Source organism: Cyprinus carpio, chromosome A7, assembly GCF_018340385.1.
Source record: "Cyprinus carpio isolate SPL01 chromosome A7, ASM1834038v1, whole genome shotgun sequence".
Taxonomy (NCBI): domain Eukaryota; kingdom Metazoa; phylum Chordata; class Actinopteri; order Cypriniformes; family Cyprinidae; genus Cyprinus; species Cyprinus carpio.
In genome coordinates this window covers 6486463-6511588 of record NC_056578.1, presented here as the reverse complement: position 1 = coordinate 6511588, position 25126 = coordinate 6486463, and the positions used below count along the sequence as shown (strand labels likewise).

Genomic DNA, 25126 nt, shown 5'->3' with positions numbered 1-25126 from the left:
TAAGAGAATCAAGTAGATCATGAGAAGTGGGCATTCAATAGCAGACTGGAGTAAAGAATAAAAGTAGTTTGGGATAATTTGCACAGATGAATTGTTCCAGGGAAAAAAAACTAAGTTATTTCATTTAGACTTGAAACCACAATCTTCTCTGTGGCAGTCGGTGCTGGATTCAGCCGTAGCATCAAGTTTAGAGTTCAGTCTTGTAGATATAGAGGAGAATTCAATTTCAGACTGATCTCAGACTAGATGGTTTTTCGAGTGGCGGCCTGCCGGTATTGATTGGGTGCCACACACTTTTGTTTCTCTCTCTCAGAATCTTGCGGCAGCAACAATTACCTTTCCACCCTCAACCTATCATCCCTCCCCGCACTCCCTCGCTCCCTAATTCACATCTTCAGCATCTCCACTCCATCCTCGTCTCTCAGACTGGCCACTTCGTTCGCTGTCTTTCTGTCCTCAGTAATCAAATCCGGTGAACAAAGCGTGACTCCAGAAATCAGTGGCAGCGCAAACAAAAGGATGTGACATCGTCAGCCCTCAGAGTGCTGAGGGAAACAGATGAACAGGAAACAAACAGCGTCTGTAATACTTAAAATATGCCACAGCCTCAAACAAATGCAAATAAATCATAATTAAAAGAATAGTTCACTCCAAAAAAGAAGATTATTTTCTAAAGATTATTGCTGTCAAGCGATTAATCGCGAATAATCGCGTCAAAAATAAAAGTTTTTGTTTGCATAATATATGTGTGTATACTGTGTATATTCATTATGCATTTATAAATAAAAACACATGCATGTATATATATATATATATATAAAGTTGTTTATTTATTAAATATATTTATGTATAATATAAAATCTAGTGTGTGTATTTACATATATATATACATGCGATTAATCACGATTAATCATTTGACAGCACTACTAAAGATAAGGATCTTTGATATATACATATATATATATATTATGTAAACAAAAACTTTTCATGCGATTAATCACGATTAATCATTTGACAGCACTACTAAAGATAAGGATCTTTAAAGACGAAAACCACAAGAAAGTGGTGCATACAGCTTGTGCTCTATGTTATAGGTCAAATAAAATAGCTTTGTGTAAGGAACAGACAGTCCAGAGTTAAGAATTGACGTGTCAACAGGATGTGATTTTTTGGTGTCAATGACGTCAATGTTTGTGGTTAATCAACGTGATTTTCAAAGACTACTGAATTGCTTGCTTACATCCCATTATTAAAGGTTTTATTGGGAAGTGTGCAGCAGAAGTGTGAATATAATGGCATACTGAGGCGGACTGCAACGTGTTGTTGTTGTTGTTGTTTGTGTTGAATGAGGTGTCAGTCTGTTTTCCTGCTGGCCTTTGGCACCGATAAATGATTCAACTGCCAAAAGACGCTGAGGGGTTTTTGCAAGGAGGGATTTTATCTTAACAAATATCAGACAGATGACAGAGATGCGACAACAAAAGTGTTGACACGCAGATACTAATGACAGCACACATGCTACAGTCACTCATAGGAGTGTTCTTAAAGTGATTGTGCACCCTAAAAAGAAAATTCTGTCATCATTTATTCGCCAGCATGTGATTCCAAACCAATAATGCTTTAGAATCCATCCGAGTTCGAACATTTAAAGGAGCAGACGACGTAACTGTAAAGTGCTTATAATAAACAAAACGTTACTGTGCATTGGTGTGGACGCTAATATAGTTATCATCTTTGATTTGAACGGGCTTTTTTACATTCATGCATTCTTACGCCGATGTTACGTTAAACAGACATACAACACAACCAGTGCAGTCAGAATCAGCAACAGATCTACTCTTGTGAGTACGTTATTTTATTTTAGATGAATCGGTGAAAATGATTTAAGACCCGTTCGCACCAAGAACTATAACTATAAAGATAACTACATTCTGCTTATCCTAAATAAGCGATGAAGTGTTGTTGCCCGCCTCTTTAAATGTACACGCTCTTTAAAATCGTCTGAATTCTTATTGGCTGTCAGTGTTTTGATAGTTCATTACTTGGGAAAAAAAAAGTTTTTATAGAGCGATTCGAAAGATATTGTTCTTCTGTGTTGTTATTGTTATAGCTGTGGTGTGGACATTCCTATTCTCATAGAATTAGAACAATTAGCTATTAAAGTTTATAGTTTTAGTTATCGTTTTTGGTGTAATCAGGCTTTTAATCTCTTGGATTACTGAGCTGAATCTGTCTAATGACTAAATCAGTCAGAACTGCATTTGCAAAATGCAAAAGCGAACAGATCATAGAGACCACTGGTGCCAATGTTTGTCATGATCTACTTAGGTTTATGATGCTTTTGGGAAATGCAGCCTGGAGCGATTGTAGACTTATTCATTGAAATCTTAGTCATTAGTTTCATTACGTCCAATTTGAATGTGGGTGTGTTACTGAGCTGTTAATGCTCGTCAATTCCCATTCCTACTGCCTGTTATTCCCTCTTTTCACTGAGATGCACACACTTACACACTCACAAACCCACGACACGGTCAGAAATCAGACACGCGCCGCATGGGTGCCCTGAGCCGCCCACTGTGCCATCTTTAGTTCTAATTAAGTAGCCGGGGTGAGTTACAGGGCTATTGTCCACCTGATTTAGACATAAAACAGGATCACATTAATATTTAATAGCAGTCCCGAGCAAGATGATAGTAGAGGTAAGGAGAGCGCTATGCTCTTTCCCTAATGTATTACATTTTGAATACAGCCATCAGCTCTGGCCAAACACGAAACATCAACAAGCCAATCAATATTTTGGTTTATTTTTAGAGTTTCCTGTCAATACCAGCAGTGTGATGCCATGCAAAACACAAGCACTTGCTGTGTAACCCAGATCTATCCCAACTGCTCCATCAATACATATTTAATACAAATAAGCCAATTAGCTTCAATGGACAGCCATTTCACAGGTCAGTGTTGTCTGTATCCGTAGCCGATATTAACTCTAGGGGAAAACAACAGGTAGCAGGGAGTATTGGCTTTCAAGAGGAATGATTTTTGAACATTGACACTTGCATCTTCACCTGATCACAAATGCAGGGTAATGCAACGCTGGTGCCAGGCTGGAATACAAAGCCTGATACGCTAGTTACCATGGCAGCATCCCAAACCAATTCCATACCGTTCCCAATTTAGAACATAATGCATGAATCTCCACACATTCTAAACCGGCATATCTAGAACTGCCACACGTCTGCAACATAATCCAGACCACCAAGTTGGAATGCAAAGCATGAAGCTCTTCAGTTACCATGCAGCATCCCAAGCCAATATATACAAGACTGTTCCCAGTAATACAACATATGAATCCCTGTACATATTAGGATCTATTATGACAATATATTCCAAACAATTCAGCAATCCAACTCTCAACAATCCCAACAATGCTGGTTCTCAGATGTCTAACATTGGGTCTACCAATAAATGGCATAATTTGGGGAGTAGTAGTAATAATAATAATAATAATAATAATAATAATAAAAAAACATTAGAAATAAATAAATAAATAAATAAATGTATCAATATGGGTCATGGAATATAATATCAATCAATCACTATCCTTTACTCCAATATTTTCCAGAACGTCAGGTTAGAATACAACACATCAAACTCTACAATCACCAACAGCAACATCCCTTACCAATTCCATACCAATCCCGATCTAGAATACAATGCATTGATTTTTCACACATGCTAAACCAGCATTTCTAGGATATATTATTATTACACCAATATATTCCCAACAATCCAGCATTCCAAATATTTCTGACTGTAATGCATGAATAGGATAAACTAGGATTACCTCACTAAATGAGCAGAGATATTTTTCCTGATATTTAGGCTACATCAATTAATATCGGTTCTTGGATTTGTCATTATCAGGTCTACCGATAAATGATATTTGGGTAATAACACTACTTGTAGAAGTAATAATAATTTCTGCAGAAATACAGGTCATAAATTACAATATCGGTATACTCCAATATAGAATAATTGGGATACTCCAATTTAAAATAAACTCCAATGTGTTCCAGAACAGCAGATGAGAATACAAAGCACGAAGCTCTACAGTTACTACATCAGCCAGCATCCCAAAGCAATTCCATACCATTCCCAATTTGGAATAAGCATGAAACCCTAACATACTAAACCAGTATTACACAAATCTATTCACAACAGTTCAGCTTTCCAAACATTTATTTTAGACAATTCCTGAGATTAAATAGAATGCATGAATAAGATTAACTATGATTATTACCCATAGGGCTGGGTGATATATCGCATGCGAATGTCACACGCATTTCGTCAGTAAAGCCGGTTCCCTGATTACTGCTAAATCGCCATCACCTGCTTTCAAATGGAGCGGCATTTAATAGACAGAGCCGTAGATCACTGACAAGCTACGCAATATCGCATTCATTATCGAAGGCGATTCATCTGCGATAATGAACGCAATATTGCGAAGCTTCTCAGTGATCTATGGCTCTGTCTATTAAATACCACTCCATTTGAAAGCATGCAATATATCGCCCAGCCCTAATTACCCATTAAGGGGAAAATTGGTTCTTAGTTTGTCAATATTGTGTATACCGATAATAGCATAATTTCAGGGGAAATAATACTACTACTAATAATAACAACAATAATTTGTATAGTAACTATTGTTATTACTACTACTACAACTAATAATAATATATGTATTAACACAGGTCATTAAAAAAGCAATATCGGTAACGTTAAATATCCATTACAGCAGGTTGCAACACAAAGCATGCAGCTCTAGTTCCCGTGCCAGCATTCCAGACACATATCCCAGACCACTGACAGGCTGGAATATAATACACGAAGCCCTGCATGTCTGAACAGTTCACCTCCAGCTCTCTTTGTTAACCATAAGTTGTTCTGGTTGTCTCTTTACCGCACTGTCGCGTTCAGATTCAACCACCGATCATTCTTTATTTCGCTTTCGCTGCAAACCGCGACACATATCGTGCCGAAATCTGTGAATGCTAATTTTAATCCTTTAATTACATCTAGCTGTATTCACTATTGTGTTCCCCCCAGCTTTAACTAGTTGTATTGTGCTTTATGTGGATAAGTGTCAAGGAAACCTCGGCGGTGCACCGCTGCTTCCCTCCCCGGCGGACAGGCGCCTTACCTCGGCACGCAGCTCGGGGACGATCGGTCCACTTCCCAGGTGGCGTACAGGTTCATGTGCACCGGCCGATTGGAGGTGATCGCCACCGGTTTGGAGGGCTGCGGAGACGGTACGCCTCCAGTCCTCGGGAGCCCTCCCCGCTCCGACATGCTGGAGGAACCTTATGTTTGACAACAATAAAGGAAAACCCGAATAAAACGGCTGTTTGCCGGAGCGCCGATCCTCTACTGCAGCACAATCATCCGTCCACGAGGACCGAGGCTCGGTTCTGCTGATCGCGACAGTCGGACCCGCCGTTCACCGTCAAACTAGCTGCGAAATGTTTCTCAAGTTGCGCTAGTTGTTTACCGTTGCAGGAAGCGGAAATTTCTTTTTGCTCGCTGAGAAGTGCTACAGCCGAAGAGCAACGCCTCTTGTGAAAGACGAGCCCTAAAAACCAACCCTTGAGAGAGAGAGCGAGAGAGAGAGAGAGAGAGGGGGGGGGGGGGGGGGGGGGGGGGGGGGAGAGGAGAGAGAGAGAGAGAGAGAGAGAGAGAGAGAGAGAGAGAGAGAGAGAGATTTGGCCAAAAAGAACATGATGACGGGACATATCTGTTTGTTTGTTTGATTTATTTTATTATTATTTATATTAAATATTGTATTATAGGTATTTATATTATATTATATATAGGTCAAATTATCTATCTATCTATCTATCTATCTATCTATCTATCTATCTATCTATCTATCTATCTATCTATCTATCTATCTAATTTCTGCCACAAATCATGCTTTTGGAAAATCATAAATTTGACATAAAGAGTTGAAAATGACATAAAAGACATAATTATGACATAAAACGTCATAATTGAGATACGTCATAAGTGACTAAAAGTTGAAATTGGCAAAAAGTCAGACTTATAAGCTAAAAATTCATAATAATGACAAATTTAAAAGTATGACATGCATGTGTGTGTGTGTGTGTGTGTGTGTGTGTGTGTGAGACACTCATATTTTTAGGAAATGTATCAATTTATAATTGAATTAATAATCAATAAATTAAATGATTATTGCATTAATAAATATAAAAATGTTAATTTAATGCATTATTAAATGTTGTGTACATCCCATTATTCAATTAGTTTATTAAGCTAAAATATTTATTTAATGTATTACATATATATATATATATATATATATATATATATATATATATATATATAGATGGATAGATATATATATAGTTCTATTTTTTCTATTTAAAGTCTATTAAGGGCCAGCTGTGGCCTAATGGTTAGAGATTTGGACTTCACAGGTTCGAGTCTCGGTGCTGGCAGGAGTTGTCGGTGGGTGGAGAGTGAATTAACAGCGCTCTCTTCAACCCTCAATACCCATGGCTGAAGTGCCCTTGAGCAAGGCACTGAACCCCCAGTTGCTCCCCGGGAGCTGGATATATAGCAGCCCACTGCTCCGGGTGTGTGTTCACGGTGTGTTCACTTCTCACTGCTGTGTGTGTGCACTTGGATGGGTTAAATGCAGAGCACCAGTTCTGAGTATGGGTTACCATACTTGGCAAATGTCACGACTTTCACTTTCATTTTGTACATATCCATCTGTCAGTCAACATACACTCTAAATATCTGTAACTGCATCAAGTGTTTTGGTAAAAAACTGTATTAAAGGCCTTTAATGGACGCTGAACTCATCTCTTCTATAATGCAATTAATTGATAAGCCAGCCCAGGTCAAAATGTGCACAATTTGCATGTATTTGAATAAATGTACAACCCTACTTGAGGTCATCTGAGGTCAACACCAACACTAACTTGCTCAGTTGAGCTGATCATGTGATCATTATAATGAGCCAGGATTATTGCAGTAGCGTGCCGGATATGACAGTGATCCTGTCCTGATACACACGTCATCAGGACTGAGGGTCAATCAGAAACGACCCCTGCATGACAACAGGCCACTGAGATTAGAAAGGTGATCCCATCATCTCTAATACCTGTTGTTTAGTCACACATTTCCAGGCGAACAGATCTTATTTGTCCGGTAAGCAGTGGGAACCCCACGGAGGCGGCTGGTGATGAAAGCACATCTATATTTATCATTCATTCAGCCCTGTGGGCGTCTGATGGAGAGAGTGTGACCAGCTGATGCTGACCAACACATGACACAGCTGGGCTTCTCCTGAGATGTGTGTGTGTGTGTGTGTGTGTGTGAGCCTCCGGCCTGTGTCGCGTTTATGACTTCATCTCTTAACGAGTACAGCCTAAGGATGCTGACGATGTTGTGCGATTGAAATGGAAGGTAAGCTCCCACGCCTGTGGGTATCCAAATCAAACCGCTGATTAGTTGAGTCATTACAATCGGGCTTTTAAAACACTGGATTCACCGGCTTGCATCACAGTTCAGTCAGAAGTGCATTAGAAAACAAATCAAAGGGATAGTCAAACTTTTATGAGAAATACATGGAAGTCCATTTCTGCCACATAAGAAAAAGAAAAAAAACATGCTTTGGTAAATCATAATTAGGACATAGACATACTTCAAAATCAAAATTATGACATTGTCATTATTGACAAATTGAAATTATGAGATAAAAATCTGAAATTATAAGTCAAAATCATGTTTGAATTTGACAAAAGTCAAATTATGATTTAAGTCATAATTATGAGGTAGTCATACTTATAAAAGTCATAATGATGAAACATAAGTTGAAATTATGAAAACTGTAAAAAAAAAAAAAAAAAAAAAAAAAAAAAAAAAAGTCAACTTAAATTATACACATTTTTCTTGTCATAACTATGAATTTAGTCATAATTTGAACTTTTTTTTAAAATCATAATTTACTATCTTGTAATTAAATTTGTCAGAATTCCTAGTTTTTCCTCATTTACTTTTTGCCATAACTATATTTTGACTTTGTCATAATTGATTTTCTTTCTTGTGGTTCCATTTTTTGTCACAATTTCTACTTTTTATCTCATATTTACTTTATATGCCATAACTTATTTCATCATTTAGATTTTTTTGTCCTTTTGTCAAAATTGACTTTCTATCTCAATTTTTTTTTTGTCATAATTCCTACTTTTATCTCATCTCTACGACATAGTACCTCACACTTTAGATGTTTAATTACAACTTTGTGTTTCATTACTTCAAATTATGTATTAATTACATCATTTTAATGTCATAATTGTGATTTACCAAATCATGATTTTTTATTTTTTTTTTTCTTGTGGCAGAAACGGGCTTCCATAAAGAAATGTGACTGCCATTTGCTGTGCAGAACTCACTTCAGTGAGAACCAGAATAACTTCAGGAATCATTCATGTCTTACTCAGAGATCACAAAACAATTGAAGACCTGAGATGATAATCGAGCCCCTGAAATGAAGTCAGTGTTTAGAAGATGTCTGGAATGTGGCAAATTGGATCTCGAAGTGTTTGAGCTCATTCAGTTGGCACGTTTGAGGGGAAATGAGTGTGTTATTGTCTGAGAACCCATGTTTGATTGCTCTCTACTGAGTTTAAGAAGCAGTGAAAGTGTTATGTAGGTCAAAACAAATCCCAGACATCAGGTGATGGTCAGAATTCCTGACAGGACTCCCCCTGCTGGCCTGAGCGGCTCACTGCACACTGCAGCGTAAAGCTCCAATGCATTACAAACTCATTTAGAGAAAACACCTATTCACCAATAAATCAGTAGCATGAATCCAAAAATAAGCTTTCCATAAAAAAAGCTCACGTATCAGCTGAAAATGTTAAAAAAATAAAACACTGTAACGTTTGTTTGTCAAGGACTAGCATTTTATTTACAAAAACATCGAGCATAAATGAAAAACGTCGCTCACTGTCATATGACGTACAAACACAAGAGCGCTTCTACATGACATCAGCAGGTAAGAGGACTCAGAAATGAAGGATGAGAGGCGCTGGTCTCCCGCGGCTCACCGCAGGGCTAGAACTTGAACTCTTTGTATTTCTTCGCTCCAGAGCGCGTGTCCTGCGGCTGCCCCTTGCGCTTCTTTTGCTGTGAGGGAAGAAAAATATTTTAGCAAACAGGTTAAAGCACACTAAACATTTACAAACACCTTATTTTATCAAAGACATTTAAGTGGCTCTACTCAAAAAACGTTTCTTTAATGCACTCCATCTAGTGCAGAAATTAATATGCTGATTTTAGAATTCTTTTTTTTTTATAGCATCCTCTCATTATAATTTTTTATAGCATCCTCTGCAAAGCATTTCAAAAACATGCAGAGGTCATATTTACCTAAAATCAAAATTAGGAAAGATTTGAAAATCTGGCATAAAGAAAGTAAAGCCTAATGAAAGTATCACTAATTTTTTATGGCAATTAAGCACATTTAGCCTCAGTGTGATTACAAAAAATGAAATAAAAATGATAAAAAAAAGTCTGTTTATGTTATGAAAACAGAAATGCATTAATATGTTTGTAATAAAAAAAATTATAAAATTATTATAAAAATGTAATGTATTATAAATCAATTAAATTTATAAACTGTGTGTGTGTGTGTGTATATATATATATATATATATATATATATATATATATATATATATATATATAAAATCATAAATTGCGTATATACACTAAAATAAATATGTATAATTAAAATATAGGCAATACATTTTTAAATATGAATAAAAAAATAAAATAAATGTATAAAATGATACAAAAAAGCATGAAAGTAAAATATAAGGTACATCATGGCAGAATGTTCATTCATTTAATTGTCTGATTTTGTTTGCATTTCTTCATTCAGCAGACACTTTTGTCCAAAGCGACTAACAGATGAAGAAGATCATAAGGAATGTCATTATTTTTTTCTAAGCTGTTGGTCATTTAATGAATGTAGTAAGAATGATTATGAACAAAGATGATGAGCATTATGCATTACAATAATGGAAATGAAGAATACAAAATGCAAATGAGCTTCAATTAATGCAACAACACAAGCCATAACTTCTTGTTTTTGATTTTGCACTGATACATGACCGAAAGGTTTATGACTGGCTGCTGCATTTTCGATCCGGCTCATGAGACTCCATCTGATCTCACCTTCTGTTTGGCGGCGTGTTCGGCCACCATGTCACTGAAGTCCTCTTTCTCCACCTGCTGCTCTCTGACGTGCTCCTCGTACTTCTGTGTCATGGCCATGGGGTCGAGCTCCAGCTCCTCCGGCGCCAGAGCCACCTCCACAGCCTGAGAGTCTCCGCCCAGCCCCGAGACTCCGCCCACCTTACGGCTCGTCACCGTCTGCACGGACCACACGAGAGAGAAGTACACAATCAGAAGGGAGGCAGCAGGCAAACATGACAGACACACAAGCGTTTGGCCAAAATCTCACAAACACATCTGCAGTGATATAAATGCTATTGCACCGCCGTCACACTGCCCCGCTGCTGCTCGTTTATCTCATCGCTGTCATTTAAAATGCAAATGCGTCCCATATGGACAGAGTGATCTGCATGTGACGGCTGTGAGACATCTGATGGAGATGTGAAGTCAGAGCTCTGCGAAGCTCATCTGCCATCTAGATATTCAAATCAACCACACAGAGAGGACTCTGGGATACGAGGTCAAATCATTACGATAAAACATACAAACCAATTTGCATTTCTGCACCAATTCATCCCAAGTTTAATAAGACATCTGGTTTTTGTTTTTGACAATATGATGCATAATAGGGCTGGATATTGTCACAGATTTTATGATTCAATTAAATGCATCAACTAATAGTGTAAACTACTCAAGGAAGCATGTCAGTCAGATGGTACATTACTACAATATTAAGGGTTCAAATTAACTAAAAAAAAAAAAAAAAAAAAAAGCATTTAAGCATTTTTATACAAAGCAGTTTTTTTTCCAACTTTTAAATGATATAATTAAGTTTCCAATCAAATTCCTCATTTAAAAATAAACATTTAACATTGTTTTCATGACAGATTTAATCAAACATACATGAAATAATGAAGACTCGCTAACAGGTCAAGTAAAAATATAATGATTTTTTAATATAGTGGATCTATTTAAAAATAGAGTTTTTTTTTATTTTCTAGTTAACGTACAAGCTTATGCATACTGAATGGCTTTCCTGAGGTCAATTTAATGTAAAGTGACATTGTTTACAAGCTGTTTCACTGAAATCTTTCCGTGGTTAAAATACTGATTGCTATTTTTCAGCAAGTTGTTCTGTTTCTTTCAACACCTTTTAATTTCGACTGTAACTAGTAGTAAAGCTGCAGAGATAGTTTGCTCATGTGCCAATCGAAACCGAGGCATATTCAGTGATCGGTCATGCCACATAAAAAGCATCACCACATTTATTGTCTGTATTTTGTGGTATAATTCATAGATTTTGAAAGCTCAGACAGTATTTCATATCAAAATTAAAACAGCGTACTGTGATTTCTGGATGACAGGTGCTTAAATTTGATAAAATGGGATTTAGGAACTGATATTGGTTCATTAAAATGAAGATCAGTTCAAATTGATGCCTAATGCATAAAATGTGCATTGTTTTAAACCACCAAGATTTCAGATTTAAATGCATATGGATGTTAAAGTGAAAGCGTGTATTCAGATCCTGTACGTTTCTTTAGGGATGTACCAAGAATTTATTGAAACAAAACTGCTCTGAGACAACGAACTGTGACACGCATCCATCTCTGGCACACATTCGTACCGTAGACATGTCGTAGATGTGTGTGGACGCCATCATAGCGGCCCCGACCGCCCCCGCCTTCCTCTCCGGCAGCACCGTGAACAGCTGAGGCGTCTCGTTTCTGAAAACACACACATCACGAGTTACATAAGCAGCGATTCATCAGACGCTTTTATCTGAAGTGTTGATAGTTCACCAATCAGCACTTTAGGTCTCTGAATAAAACAGGTGTTTTTTCCCTCCATGTTCTCAGACTATACGTGACCCTGGAGCACAAAAGCAGTCATAACTAGCATGGAGATATTTGTAACAATAGCCAACAAAACATTTTATGGGTCAAAATTATACATTTTTCTTTCATGCCAAAAATCAATAGGATATTAAAAATATCATGTTCCATGAAGATATTTTCTAAATTTCCTACTGTAAATATATCAAAACTTAATTTTGGATTTGCATCCTTTCAAATAGTTGCATCTCAGCCAAATATAGTCAGATCCTAACAAACCATACATCAACAAACAGCTTATTTATTCAGCTTTCAGATGATGTATAAATCTCAATTTCAAAAAATCGACCCTTATGACTTGTTTTGTAGTCCATGGTCACATATAAGCCTGATATATCATATAAGATTTTTCACATTTTGTCTAAAGGTTCAATAAACTGTTGAGAAAAAAAAAAAGACTTTTCTACTATTATTTCAGGATTTACAGTGGAGGAGCCCTTAAACCTCACCCGTCCATGGCCTCCTCAATCTTCTTCTTCCTGAGCTCGATGAGCTCTGGAGTCTCCATGCCGGCAGGAACGGAGGAGAAGCCGCCCGGAGTTATCATGCCGCTGTCAAAACAACAAGAGCAGACATATGTGAGCCTTCACTTCACAAAAACACACACACACACACACACGAGTCAATCAGAGACGAGCAGCACCTGTCTGCTGGAGTGAAGAAGCCCGTCTCATCTGGTTTCTCCTCGTCACTCTCCTCCTCCTCCTCCTCTTCCTCAGATGACTCTTCATCAGACGCCTCCAGCTCGCCCCACGGGGTTCGATCCACTTCCTCCTCCTCTGCTTTGGCCTGTCAACATAATCAAACACTGTTCTTCATATTTGTTTTTGTAAAGCAATAAGGCACTTTTGCAGCTCACAGGTTGAGGTATCTAGTGTAAAGGGGTCTGTATATTCAGGACGTGATTGTGTAGCTCGCTCACCTGGAAGTCTATGGCGTTGGTTCCGAACACATCTCCGTACAGCGGTCTGCCCGTCTCGTCCACAGGAGGCTTACCCCAGCCGCCCGCATGATACCCAAACGAACAGCCCTGAAAGACACACACAGATAAATATGACGTTCTCACAGCTGTATATGACCTAATCAGGTCTAGATCTGTTTCCTCCATGTTTGAGTGTGTCTCTGACCTCAGGGATGGGGGCGTTGAGGCCGGGGATCTTCAGGTTTGGATACGAGGGTGGAGGTCCGTACCTCTGCATGGCGATCAGCCACGGCGGAGGAACTTTGTGAGAGTTCTGCGGAGACCAATGCATTTTAAAAGCACAGCTAAAATTACACAGGAAGAATTACATAAGTGCTTAGTGCATGAAAAGCTCTCTTGCAATTTCACAGAACAGTTGCCTTGTGTAAAAAGTAAATGTGTCACTTGTGTGTTTAAAACAGCGCAGGATGAAGCACTCACGGGTCCTGTGGGCATCCCGAGAGCGACTCGCAGCTCAGCGGACAGATCGCCTGGTTTCTTCTCCTTCAGCCGCGTCTCGAACTCTTTACCCTGACAAATAACAACCAGACCAGAGTTATTTATGCTCCAAAAACGGTCAGGATGAGCAGGTGAAGCAGGCGCACCTCGTAATACAGGTCCCCGTGTATCGTGAGCTTCGGTTTGATCTGCCATTTGAAGAAGGCGTCGTGCAGCTTCTGGTAGTCGATGTCGATCTTCCCCATCTTGGGCCGCACTTTCTCTCTCATTTTGGTCTTCATGGTTTTGGCATCTTCCTGCAGGGATACGGAGACGTCACTGAAGCTGACACATCGTTACAGTTTAAATGAACCGGATTCACTATATTATAAGCGTCACTCAAGCGCGGTCTCGTATGAAAACTGGCCTCAGGAGCTCACGCGGCACATTTACAGACGGAAACGAAAACTGAGCTGCTCCCCGCAAGCTTGACAGATTTCATTCATGTCTGCTGTCCCATTTTTTAATATAACAGATTATGATATAATGGTTCTGCACGCAGTGTCTGATCTTTCTTCAAACAGCATCAATCTGATTTTATGAACTTCGGTTCAGGAACTGAATGTGGACAAGTGTAACATAGCTGTATGAATAAGCATCAGACATGCATATGCAATTATATTATGAACTAAATATGTATATTAAGTTTTCTATACAAGTCTGCATTTATTTAATCGAAAATACATCGAAAACAGTGAATTTTTTTTTTACAATTTAAAATAACGGTTGTCTATGTGAATATATATTCAAATGTAATTTATTCCTGTGATGCGCAGCTGAATTTTCAGCATCATTACTCCAGTCTTCAGTGTCACATGATCCTTCAGAAATCATTCTAATATGATGATTTGCTGCTCAAGAAACATTTCTGATTATAATCACTGTTGGAAAAAGTTGTGCTGCTTCAGGTTTTTGTGGGAACTGAGAAACGTTAGCGTGACATTACCTTCTCCTGCAGGGCTTCTCTCATCTCCTGGATGCCGGTTCTCCTGATGAACTCGGGCAGCTCAAACGGAGGTTTCTCTATGCCTCTCTTGCCCTGCAGGTACTTCCTCTTGAAGCACCAGTGACGGGGCACAGGCACCGTGTTCCTGGCGGCCTTCAGGTGAACCAGCAGCTTGGGCTCCTGCGCCGTCACATCGTGCATCTCCACCACGTCTGGACGGGCCACAAGCTGAGGGACAGAGGACGACAAACATAATGAAGGGTGATCATTCAACTGTACCTGCCTTTAGCTCTGAAAATACCAAGCATTTATAAAATATGTGTGACAAAACAAAACAAGCCTTAAGTGTCAATTTCTCAAAATTGAGATTTATAGATCTGAAAGCTGAATAAATAAGCTCCCAATTGATGTATGGTTTGTTAGGATAGAACAATATTTGGCAGAGATACAACTATTTGAAAATCTGGAATCTGATGGTGCAAAAAAATCAAAATATTGAGAAAATTACCTTTAAATTTGTCCAAATGAAGTTCTTTGCAATGCATATTACTAATCAAATATTAAGTTTTAATACATTTACAGTAGGAAATGTACAAAATATCTTCATAGAACATGATCTTTACTTAATATCCTAATGATTTTTGGCATAAAAGAAAAATGGATAATTTTGACCCATACAATGTTTTTTTAACTATTGCTACAAATATACCCCAATGACTTAAGACTGCTTTTGTGCTCCAGGGTCACGTTATGTGAATGATAAGCTAAACTAACAAACTCATCTATATCTTGCATGACCCTGAACCACTCCTTACATTTACTATACATTTGAATCTGAACGCACTGAACTCTGAGGTGGTTTAGAAGTAATTTTGTCAAAATGACGAGAAAATAAACAGAAATGTTCCATTTGTTACCTGTTTGAGTTCTGCCACCGTCAGCCTGTTCATCCTCCTCAGTTTCTTTTTGGACAGCTTAGGCATGTCCTTCTTGGCTTCCTGTCAAACAGGAAGTGGAGGGGTTAGTCGGGAAAATCATCAGGGCTGGAAGACTTTCACAAGGCCTTCAACTCACCTCGTCGCTGTCATCGCTGTCTTTCCTCTCCAGTTCAAACCCCTTCTTCTTAAAAGAAAGGATTTCGGGCTTTTCGGGCTTCTCTGGCTCCTTTTCCTTCTCCTTTTTCACATCATCTGTCAGCTGTGATAGAAAACCATAGAATGGCACATCCATCAAAATATGGGAGTTATTTTCAGTCTTTAAAATAGCAAGTGAATGACGCAGCAGTTCCAAACATTGACATGCAACACCTAACAAGCTTCATTCTTTCCATGTTCTCACATCAAACACAAAATTGTCTTTCTGGACTCTTAACATTGCACTACGTTTATCTCAAAATATCCATCATATTTCTGATCCTGTTACGAAGCCTAAAGCTTCAGACCTTGAACGTGTCAAAGATCCTCTTGAAGATGATGTAGTTTGGGTCGTAGATCGCGGGCTCCTCCGTCACGTACTCGATCTCCACCTCGCTCTCCTTGTCACGGCTCTCCTCTTTCTTTTTCTCTTCCTCCTGCTGCTCCTTTTCCTGCTGCCTCTTCTTCTTGTTCTTCTTCTTCCTGTTCCTGCGCTTGCGGTTCTTCTAGAAGTTAACGAGGAGAAATTCAGTAAAAGTCTGCAGAACAGCGATTTAGAGAGCGTCGCAAACGGTGAGGACGTGAGGAGACCTACATCTTTTTTAGAAAGACCGCTTTCATCGTCCTCATCGGAGTATCTGAGGGCAGAGGAACTGTTCATGTCCATCTCACCGGTCTCTGCATCATCATACTCCTCTGTGGACAAAACAAGCCACAGAAATGATTTCTACATTGCGTAAATGTAAGCACGTCTTACAAAAGAATTTATTAACACAATGAAAAGCAAGAGTGAGAATGATGGGAAATGTATACTATAGTTTAAATAATTGGGTTTAAATTTGTATTTAAAAAAAGTGACAGTAAATACAATAGTAACGTTTCCAAAGTTTTCCGTTTCAAATAAATGCTGTTCTTTTGAAATATCTATTCATTAAAGAATCATGAAAAAAAATCATGGTTTCAACTGTTTTCAACATTAATAATAATCAGAAATGTTTATTGAACAGCAAATCAACATATTAGAATGAATTCTGAAGGATCATGTGACACTGAAGACTGGAGTAATGATTAGTGATCGACAGATATAGATTTTTTTTTATAACCGATACCGATACCAATTATTTGCATGTTTATGCCCGATAACTGATATGCAGAACCGATATTTATTAACTGTTAAGTAAATAAATGACTGAGTGAAGAAAGGACATACTTCACTTTGGTTTTTCCTCTTTTCAGTCATTTAAAAAAAATAATTTTTTTTTTGAAAATTAGTCTCATGTTAAATTTTATCTTTATATTACAACAATAAAAAACATTTATAAAAAGCATCAACAACAACAACATTAATATTAACAATAAGCAAAATAAATGTAGAATGTCTAATGTTTTCAAATAAAATAATTAAAGGACAGGAGTCATATCAATTTCATTTTAAACTACCGTCATAGTAGGTTTATAAGCTGTTTAATAGCTTCAGAGTCAAGAATAATTCACTGAATAATACTCTCTGGAATATAACAAACAAAACATCATATTTTATTGCATTTCTCAACTGGAATGTTACATAAGAATTATTAATCATGTTTTGTCCTTCTAGATTATGAAATGCCTGCTGACAGCGTGGTTTATCTATGCAGCTACACATAACTTTATACTCAAACTGTGATCGCTTGCGGCGATAATAAATAATTTCCATAGAGTTGTATTCAATTAGATGTTTACTAGCAAAATAATGGTTATATAGTAAATGTTAATACAATTTAATGTTTTTTAAACAAGTAAGGCTTGTTAAAAGTTACATGCAGTGGCTGTGCTGGAGCATTTCCTGAGCATCAACCCACTGAGTGAACAGCAATATGAAAGTGGCTTCACGAGACTAATGATGGAGCAAATTTACAACAGAGAAATAATTCAGCGCTTTTATTTCCACCATGCGCTCATTCATGGCTGCATATCAATTCAGAAAAAAGTTACGTCTTTATTGGGACAGGACTTGATGGATAATGTAACATGACTCATATAGGCTATCTGGCATTTATATAATGTATCTATTTGTGCATAACTGACTGTTATGTTAAATAAAGTTTTAGTAAATCAAGTTCCTGCACGCTGTTGTTGTTGTCTCGTCTCCCCTCAGACACGCTGCAAAGGCGATCCTGCGCGTAATTCTCAAAACACCCACAAGATGGCGGGGTTTATCGATGAATCCGATATTACAAAACCGATATCCGATTATGGTAAAATGCTTAAATATCTGGGAAAATATCGGTAAATCAATATATCGGTCAATCTCTAGTAATGATGCTAAAAATGATTACATTTAAAAAATAAATTACATTTTGAAATATATTACACTAGACAATAGTTCTTTAAAATTGTAATAATATTTCACAGTTTTCACTGTATTTTTGATCAAAATGAAAGCTTGGAAGCTCAAATTTGTTGAACAAATTCTGAATAAACGGTGCAAAGGGCTCATTTAATGAATTACTTTAAAACAGACATCGAGAGATGCATTATACACGCATTACAAACCACATAACTAAGCACAAGCTGTGCAAAATTAATTAAACTTAATAATTGCAAGCATTAACCTTTACTATGATTTCATTAATTGTGGAGTCTCAAAAGTAAATTCAGCGTTTCTCTAACTGGTAATTAGACATGATGTGCTCAAGTGCTCTCATCCCATAAATATGATGGTTATGTTGGAGGATGCTGACAGTGACCTGTAGGGGCGGTGCTGAGCTGCTCCTGCCTCATTTCCTTCAGCTGCAGGATCTTCTCCAGAGCCTGAGGGATCTTCGGCCCGATGCCGACATCTTCACCCTGCCAAGACTGAACACAAACACACACGTCAAGATCACTGAAGAGATGGAGCACATCTGATCATGCATCCAGGCTTTCAGGCTCTCGTACCTCTCTGCCGTCTTCTCCCGGAGGAGGCGGGACTTTCTGCCGTTGATTGACAGATTGGGGCATCATAGAAACACCTGGAGGGGCGGGGCCACTCTGAGTCCCAACTACAGGAGGACAGAAATCAAGTTTACTACAGTAAAATCACCCTGATTAAAAACATATGCAAGCCGTAGTCATTTTAATTGAGTCTGATTGTCGAAGGGCAAGACGGATTAGATGAAATAGGCAAAAAAAATTTAAGAAAATAAACTAAAAGATAAACCATAATCTCTCAGTTCATTGAACACATTAAGAAAAGGAAACTTTTTCTTTGTGTGTTACAAGATTCCTGAAATGTTATAAGTACGCAAATAAGGAATGATCTAATTAACTTTGCATTTGATTTATCTAGTTAAATATGCAAATTGCATCAAATATGCATATGCACAACAAATATGCAATATTTATTTCCAGAAAATAAATCTGAACAGATAAAGCCAGGTTCAAAATTCTTTTCACTTTGCTAAAGTTTTTTTTTTTATATATAGAGGGGGTTTTGTATTCCAATTAAAATCTATAGGTGCAAAAAATGTGTTTTGAATGTTTTCTTTTCACTATTCTGAAACAACACTTTAGGAAAAGTTTATCAAAACTGACCGGTGCATGAAAAAACAATGTTAAAATAAAAGACATCCAATCCGCAAGATTTGTTGTTAACGAAAGCGTCACAGTGAATCAGTGTGTCCTCAGATTTCTCCAGTGTGAAGACTGACCTCTGAGAGGTGGGATGGGGGGCAGGAGGTTGGGACGTGGTCCCAGTTCAGGTCCTCTGGTGCCTGGTGCTGCCCCCTGCTGGATTTTAGCAAGTTCCTGCTGCCTCTCATGTTCCAGAAGCACAGCAGCCTGAGAGACAGAGACGAACATCTGTGTCACAATACTTCATACCAAATCAGAAAAGAAATGTCTGAAGCTGATGAGTGAAATGTCACAGGCTTCTTTGTACAAATGACATACAAACACAATCTACATCACTGAATATGCAACGTCATATTTTTGTCGAAACTGTATTGAATTGAATTGCACAGGTAAGTAGCACACAGGTTGTTATGTGCCAAATAAAACAACTGCTAAATAAATCTACTAATTTCTTTCTTTTTATAATAAATCACACTGACCCTATAAGTTTGAATGGTAGTGCACAGAAAATAATTCACATACAGCTGGAAATGTTTGTGCAGAATTTAGCAGCTCGGTTAAAAACAGGAAGTAGTAGTATTCTCACCCGTTTCTGCTGCTCTAGGAGTTCCTGCTCATCCATCACTCGTGCATCACCCTGAACACACACACCCAGTTATAAACAACTTAAACTGCGATCATGAGACCTTGATTATTTAAACTGTTCGGAACTGATTTTTATTTCTAAATGATAACAAAAAAGCTTCTCTCTTTAAAGTTAACGTGATGAGCATTTGCTCTGATTCAGGGCAGAAACCATGCCATCACACAGTTCTTGATCAATCTCATGCTGAGAATACTGAGCAACAGTAATGGGACTCCAAATAAACATTCATTAAAACTTAATATTTAAAAATGTAAACATTAAAATTAAAGAATTTCATCTCAAAATTACTATTGCTTTGCATTAATAAGTGCAGTTCCTAATAACATGACATGTTCATTTCACATTTATACACATTTGACAGTAAAACAGTGAGCTTGAGTTGGGAAGCAGACAAAATGTAATTTTATTAACAATGCACAGTTAACGAGTGAAAAATCTAATTTGATATAGAAAATGTATATATTTTACTCATATTAAATGTACCATTATTATTCTATAGCATCATAAAAGGAGCGCTCTTTATGTGCGATTTAGTGGCAAACTGAAGAAAAGTTTGTTCTTCAAGGCACTTTTTTTTTTACTTCATATGCAAGAAAGTGCAAAACAATTTGATTTCTAGATAATTTGATATTCTAGAAAGCAAAAAAGTGGAAATTAATGACTAATAAGCCAATAAGTACTCCTCTGCTGCCATCTACTGGTTACAGTGGTAACTGATGTCTGTTTTTTTTATTTTTTATTTTACATTAGTGTTTGTTTACCACAAAGCATATTTTGCTCATTCCATTAAAAATAACATTCAAATTGGATAATTTTTAGAGTCTTAGTGTTGGAAATAGTTGTATTTCTCTCTCAAAAGGTTGTACAAATCCTGAAATTAATTAACATTCAACTACTTCTGCCACAACAGCATGGTTATAGTAGAGCCCTGTGCGGGACTGTTTTCTTAAAAAAAAATAAGCACCCGCAACTTTATCTCAGAGCTTGTGAAAAATGTACATAAATAGGTACTCAGACTAAATATTCGTTCAAGTTAACATCAAGAATAACATGATTGATAAACATGACTGCATTTAAATAATATGAAGTAACCGATGCCTAACCAAAGCACCACACATGACAAAAACATGGGGGACTTATTGCTTTGCTTACTCCATATTACTATGAAGTAATATGTATATTGCTGACTGACTGCGGTCCCAGACTTGTGCGTCTTTCTTCCAAGATCCGCCCATCCACACTGAATGCCCCTCTGACAGCGCACTGGATGCGGGAAGGCTCAAAATAAAACGTGTGAATTTTAAGAGGACAGGAGATCGCTCTTTCCCATTTTTTTCAGTGATAAATGAGAATTGTTTCCAAATGTCTGACTGGCCTTGCTTTGCTTTTGTCAAGTAAACAGCATTTCTACTACACACCACCGTTCCCCGCGGGTCTCCCACTCCCGCCCACAGCAAAGGTAAAACCACCCGCTCCCGCGAGATTAGCGCTGGGTCCCGCGGGAGCACAAACCCAATGCAGTCCTCTAGGTTATAGCATCACTACTTCTGCTTTTCTATGCCAGCGCTGCTTGCTCTGTTTATAACAGAGAATTCTGTGCTGAATTCTAATGCTTGTGATGTAACCGTGTATTGAGATTAACACTGGTTCCTGAGTAAACCTGTTCTGAGCTTGGAGCAGGCTGTAGCGCGGTTTCTTTATGTTTTTGTTCCGTTGGATGTTTCTCATGTGCAGCGCTTATGACTCGCACTGACAGAAAAGATGGCCGCAGTCTGGAGCCCTGCCACACAACTGTGGTCGGCATCGCAGTGCAATCTACACACAGCGGTCTCTCTCTCACCTGCGTGGCTCTGTCGTCGTGCTGCATCATGCCGGGCGGCTCAAGGCCCATATGGATGGGTGGAGGACCCCCCATCATGTTCATGGCCTGCATCATGTTCATGCCTGGAGGCAGAGGCATCGAGGGCATCGGGGGCAGGGGCGGCAGACCTGGCATCTGAGACAAACAACATGCTCTGGTTCTCACATAAAGAAAACAGCAGCGATACTTGCCACTACAAACACAACTAATTAAAAACACAGAGACATAGAGAATAAAGGAAACATGGCAGTACCGTAGTCATGCTCTTCTCATCTCCTGCCATGTTCGGCTTAGTTAAAATCATCCCAGACTGCAGAGGAAATAAATGTAATGTTCATAAAAGGAAATCCAAGTTAAGGGCAGATTTGCAGTTAAAAAGCCTGAATAACTGACCTGTGCATAAGATTTCAGTCTGTCTATGAGCTCCTCTCTGGGACCTGAAAAAAAAAAAAAAGCATAAATGGATATAATAAACACCACTGGACTGAAACACGCCTCACATAATTTTAATGTGTGCTGGAGTGTATAAAATTCAGACAAACAAACGTAGCTAACGCCAATTACAGCCAAGCACGTTTTTACTACTTGAATGAATGAATGAATGAATGAATGAATGAATGAATGGAATATATATATATATAATATATATATATATATATATCTATATATATATATATATATATATATATATATATATATATATATAATATATATATATATATATAAATAAAACAGCCTCCCATAAAACCTATTTACATACAGATGCATCTCATAAAATTAGAATATCGGGGAAAAGGTCTTTATTTTTTGTAATTTAATTAAAAAAGCAAACTTTCTTATATTGTAGATTCATTGCACACAAACTGAAATATTTCAAGAGATTTTTTGTTTTAATTCTGATGGTTACGACTTACAGCTTAGGAAAATAAAAAATTCAGCATCTCAAAAAATTGAAAATGAATATTCCTTTTTGAGCTTGATTAGTTTGATTAATTTTGGGTATAAATACTGGGTACCTCCTGAGCTAGTATAGAACATGCAACAGTTGTCCAGAACACGATCATCAACACCCTCCACAAGGACGGTCAGCCACAGAAGGTCATTACTGAAAGGGCTGGCTGTTCACAGAGTGCTGTATCAAAATATATTCATAAAAAGTTGACTGGAAGGAGAAAGTGTGGTAGGAAAAGGTGCACAAGCAAAACGGAGGACCACAGTCTTGGGAAGATTGTCAGGAAAAGCCGATTCAAGAACTTGGGAGAGCTTCACAAGGAGTGGACTGAAGCTGGAGTCAGTACATCAAGAGTCACACGCTCAGACATCTTCAGGAAAAGAGCTACAGGTTTCACATTCCTAGAACCAAGCCACTCCTGAACCAGAAAAAAAACTCAGTAGCATCTCACCTGGGGTAAGAAGAAAAAGAACTGGACTGTTGCTCAGTGGTCCACAGTCCTCTTTTCAGAAGAAAGTAAATTTAGCATTTCATTTGGAAATCAAGGTCTGGAGTCTGGAGGAAGACTGGAGAGGCACAGAATCCAAAGTCCAGTGTGAAGTTCCTGAAGTCAGTGATGATTCGGGGATGCGTGACGTCTGCTTGTGTTGATTCATTGTGTTTTATCAAGTCCAAAGTCAATGCAACCATCTACCAGGAGATTTTGGAGCACTCTATGCTTCCATCTGCTGACAAGCTTTATGGAGATTTCATTTTGCAGCAGGACTTCAGCCCCTACCTACAGTGCCAAAACTCTTCCAAGTGGTTTGCTGACCATGATATTACTGAGCTTGATTGGCCAGCCAACTCACCTGACCTGAACCTCACAGAGAATCTATGGGCTATTGTGAAGAGGAAGATAAGTAACATCTGACCAACAATACAGAGGAGCTGAAGGCTGCTATCAAAGCAACCTGGGCTTCAATAACGCCTCAGCAGTGCCACAGGCTGATCACCTTCATGCAAGTTTGTGTGCAATGAATCTAGAATATAAAAAAGTTTTTTTTATTTTTTAATTAAATTACAAAAAATAAAGAACTTTTCCATGATATTCAATTTTTTTTTTAGATGCACCTGTATGCAGCACACTTTAGTGCGAAGTTCAGCGCACTTAAGGCCTGAGCAGCAGACTGGAGCTTAAAAGGCTAAGCGGCTAATGCTAGCTAACGAGAGAAAAACCGAGGCAAACTCCGCCACAGCAACCGCCATAAAACGTTTTCATCTCACCCATATTAGGTGCTCCAAACTCGGCCAGTTTGGACTGCAGCTCGCCGTGAGTCCATGTGTTAAAGTCCACATTTGAATCAGCGCCCGGCGGCCCGTCGCTAGCCATGTTGAACCTCTACGAAACAAACGCGTTCCGGCGCAAGGGATCACGGGAACACCGCCGCGCACTTCCTCATGGGATTTGTTGTTCATTACGTCTCGCAGCTTGATTTGAAGTTTTAGTATTATTGTGTGTTTTTATCATTTGTAATATTTTTTTTTTTTTAAATATGGGTATATGTTTTTTTAATTAATTTTATTTAAGTTTTAACTTTATGTTAGTACATCAAGTTAACCTGATTGAAATGAACAACATTGCCTTGAAAACTAGCCGAAATAAAATGTGTTTAAAAAAATTAGTGATATCTTATTTTATTTTAGTTAATGTTTAACCTGCGTTTATATTATGATGATGTTTCAAGTAAAAAAATATTTGACTTCTCGTCTGGGTAAATGTTTTATTATGGGATGCGTTTGTTATCAGAGCTGGGTAGATTATTTAGAAATTGTAGTCTGTTACTGATTCCAAATTACATGACAAAAATTGTTTATCACTTTGATTTAAATAGGATAATATTGTACCATATATATATATTTATTAAAATTTAATTTATTAATTAAATATATATTGTTATTATTATTAAAATTTAATTTATTAATTAAATATGTATTATTATTATTAATTAAATATATATATATATATTTAATTTTTGGAATCTGCATCCAGATTACAATCAGTTACTACTGATTCTAACATCAGCTCCTTAAATCATGTGGAAACTGTGTGAAATTAAAAGTTTGTGTGTAGAAACGATTTCATTATCTTTATTGCAGGACAGTTTTCCGTGCATCCAATGTGCTTTCTCTAGTCTTCATTTAGTTTTAAATACAAATAAAATAAAAAAATGCATGATTTTTAACAGAAATCCAGCACATGTTGAATATCTGATTTTCTCATTAGATGGCTGGCTCTGAGATCGATTATGTTGAATGCTACAAATATCTTGGTATCTGGCTTGATAGCAAATTGTCATTTGAAACTCACATAAATGTACTGCTCAAAATT

General features: G+C 37.7%; 2 protein-coding genes across 3 annotated transcripts in view; both read right to left on the bottom strand.

Moving 5' to 3' along the window:
- LOC109067753 (phosphofurin acidic cluster sorting protein 1-like) overlaps window positions 1-5635 on the bottom strand; it is a 43600-nt gene extending 37965 nt beyond the window's left edge. For both annotated transcript variants that reach the window (XM_042759419.1, XM_042759420.1), the window contains exon 1: window positions 5201-5635. In XM_042759419.1, the coding sequence (XP_042615353.1) occupies window positions 5201-5349 (149 nt within the window). In that variant the 5' untranslated portion in view covers window positions 5350-5635. The remainder of the gene's footprint in view (window positions 1-5200) is intronic.
- Window positions 5636-8971: 3336 nt separating this feature from the next.
- LOC109062120 (splicing factor 3B subunit 2-like) lies at window positions 8972-24192 on the bottom strand. Its single transcript, XM_042759418.1, has 22 exons — window positions 24022-24192; window positions 22197-22240; window positions 22057-22113; window positions 21783-21938; window positions 19883-19933; window positions 19374-19503; window positions 18622-18725; window positions 18432-18540; window positions 16298-16398; window positions 16011-16208; window positions 15644-15766; window positions 15487-15567; window positions 14570-14797; window positions 13731-13880; window positions 13567-13656; window positions 13292-13399; window positions 13087-13194; window positions 12808-12953; window positions 12614-12715; window positions 11897-11996; window positions 10270-10467; window positions 8972-9216 (listed from the first exon to the last, which is right to left on the bottom strand). Exons 1-22 carry the CDS (start codon window positions 24125-24127, stop codon window positions 9145-9147), a joined length of 2562 nt encoding a protein of 853 aa, XP_042615352.1. The 5' UTR covers window positions 24128-24192; the 3' UTR covers window positions 8972-9144.
- Window positions 24193-25126: the final 934 nt, after the last annotated feature.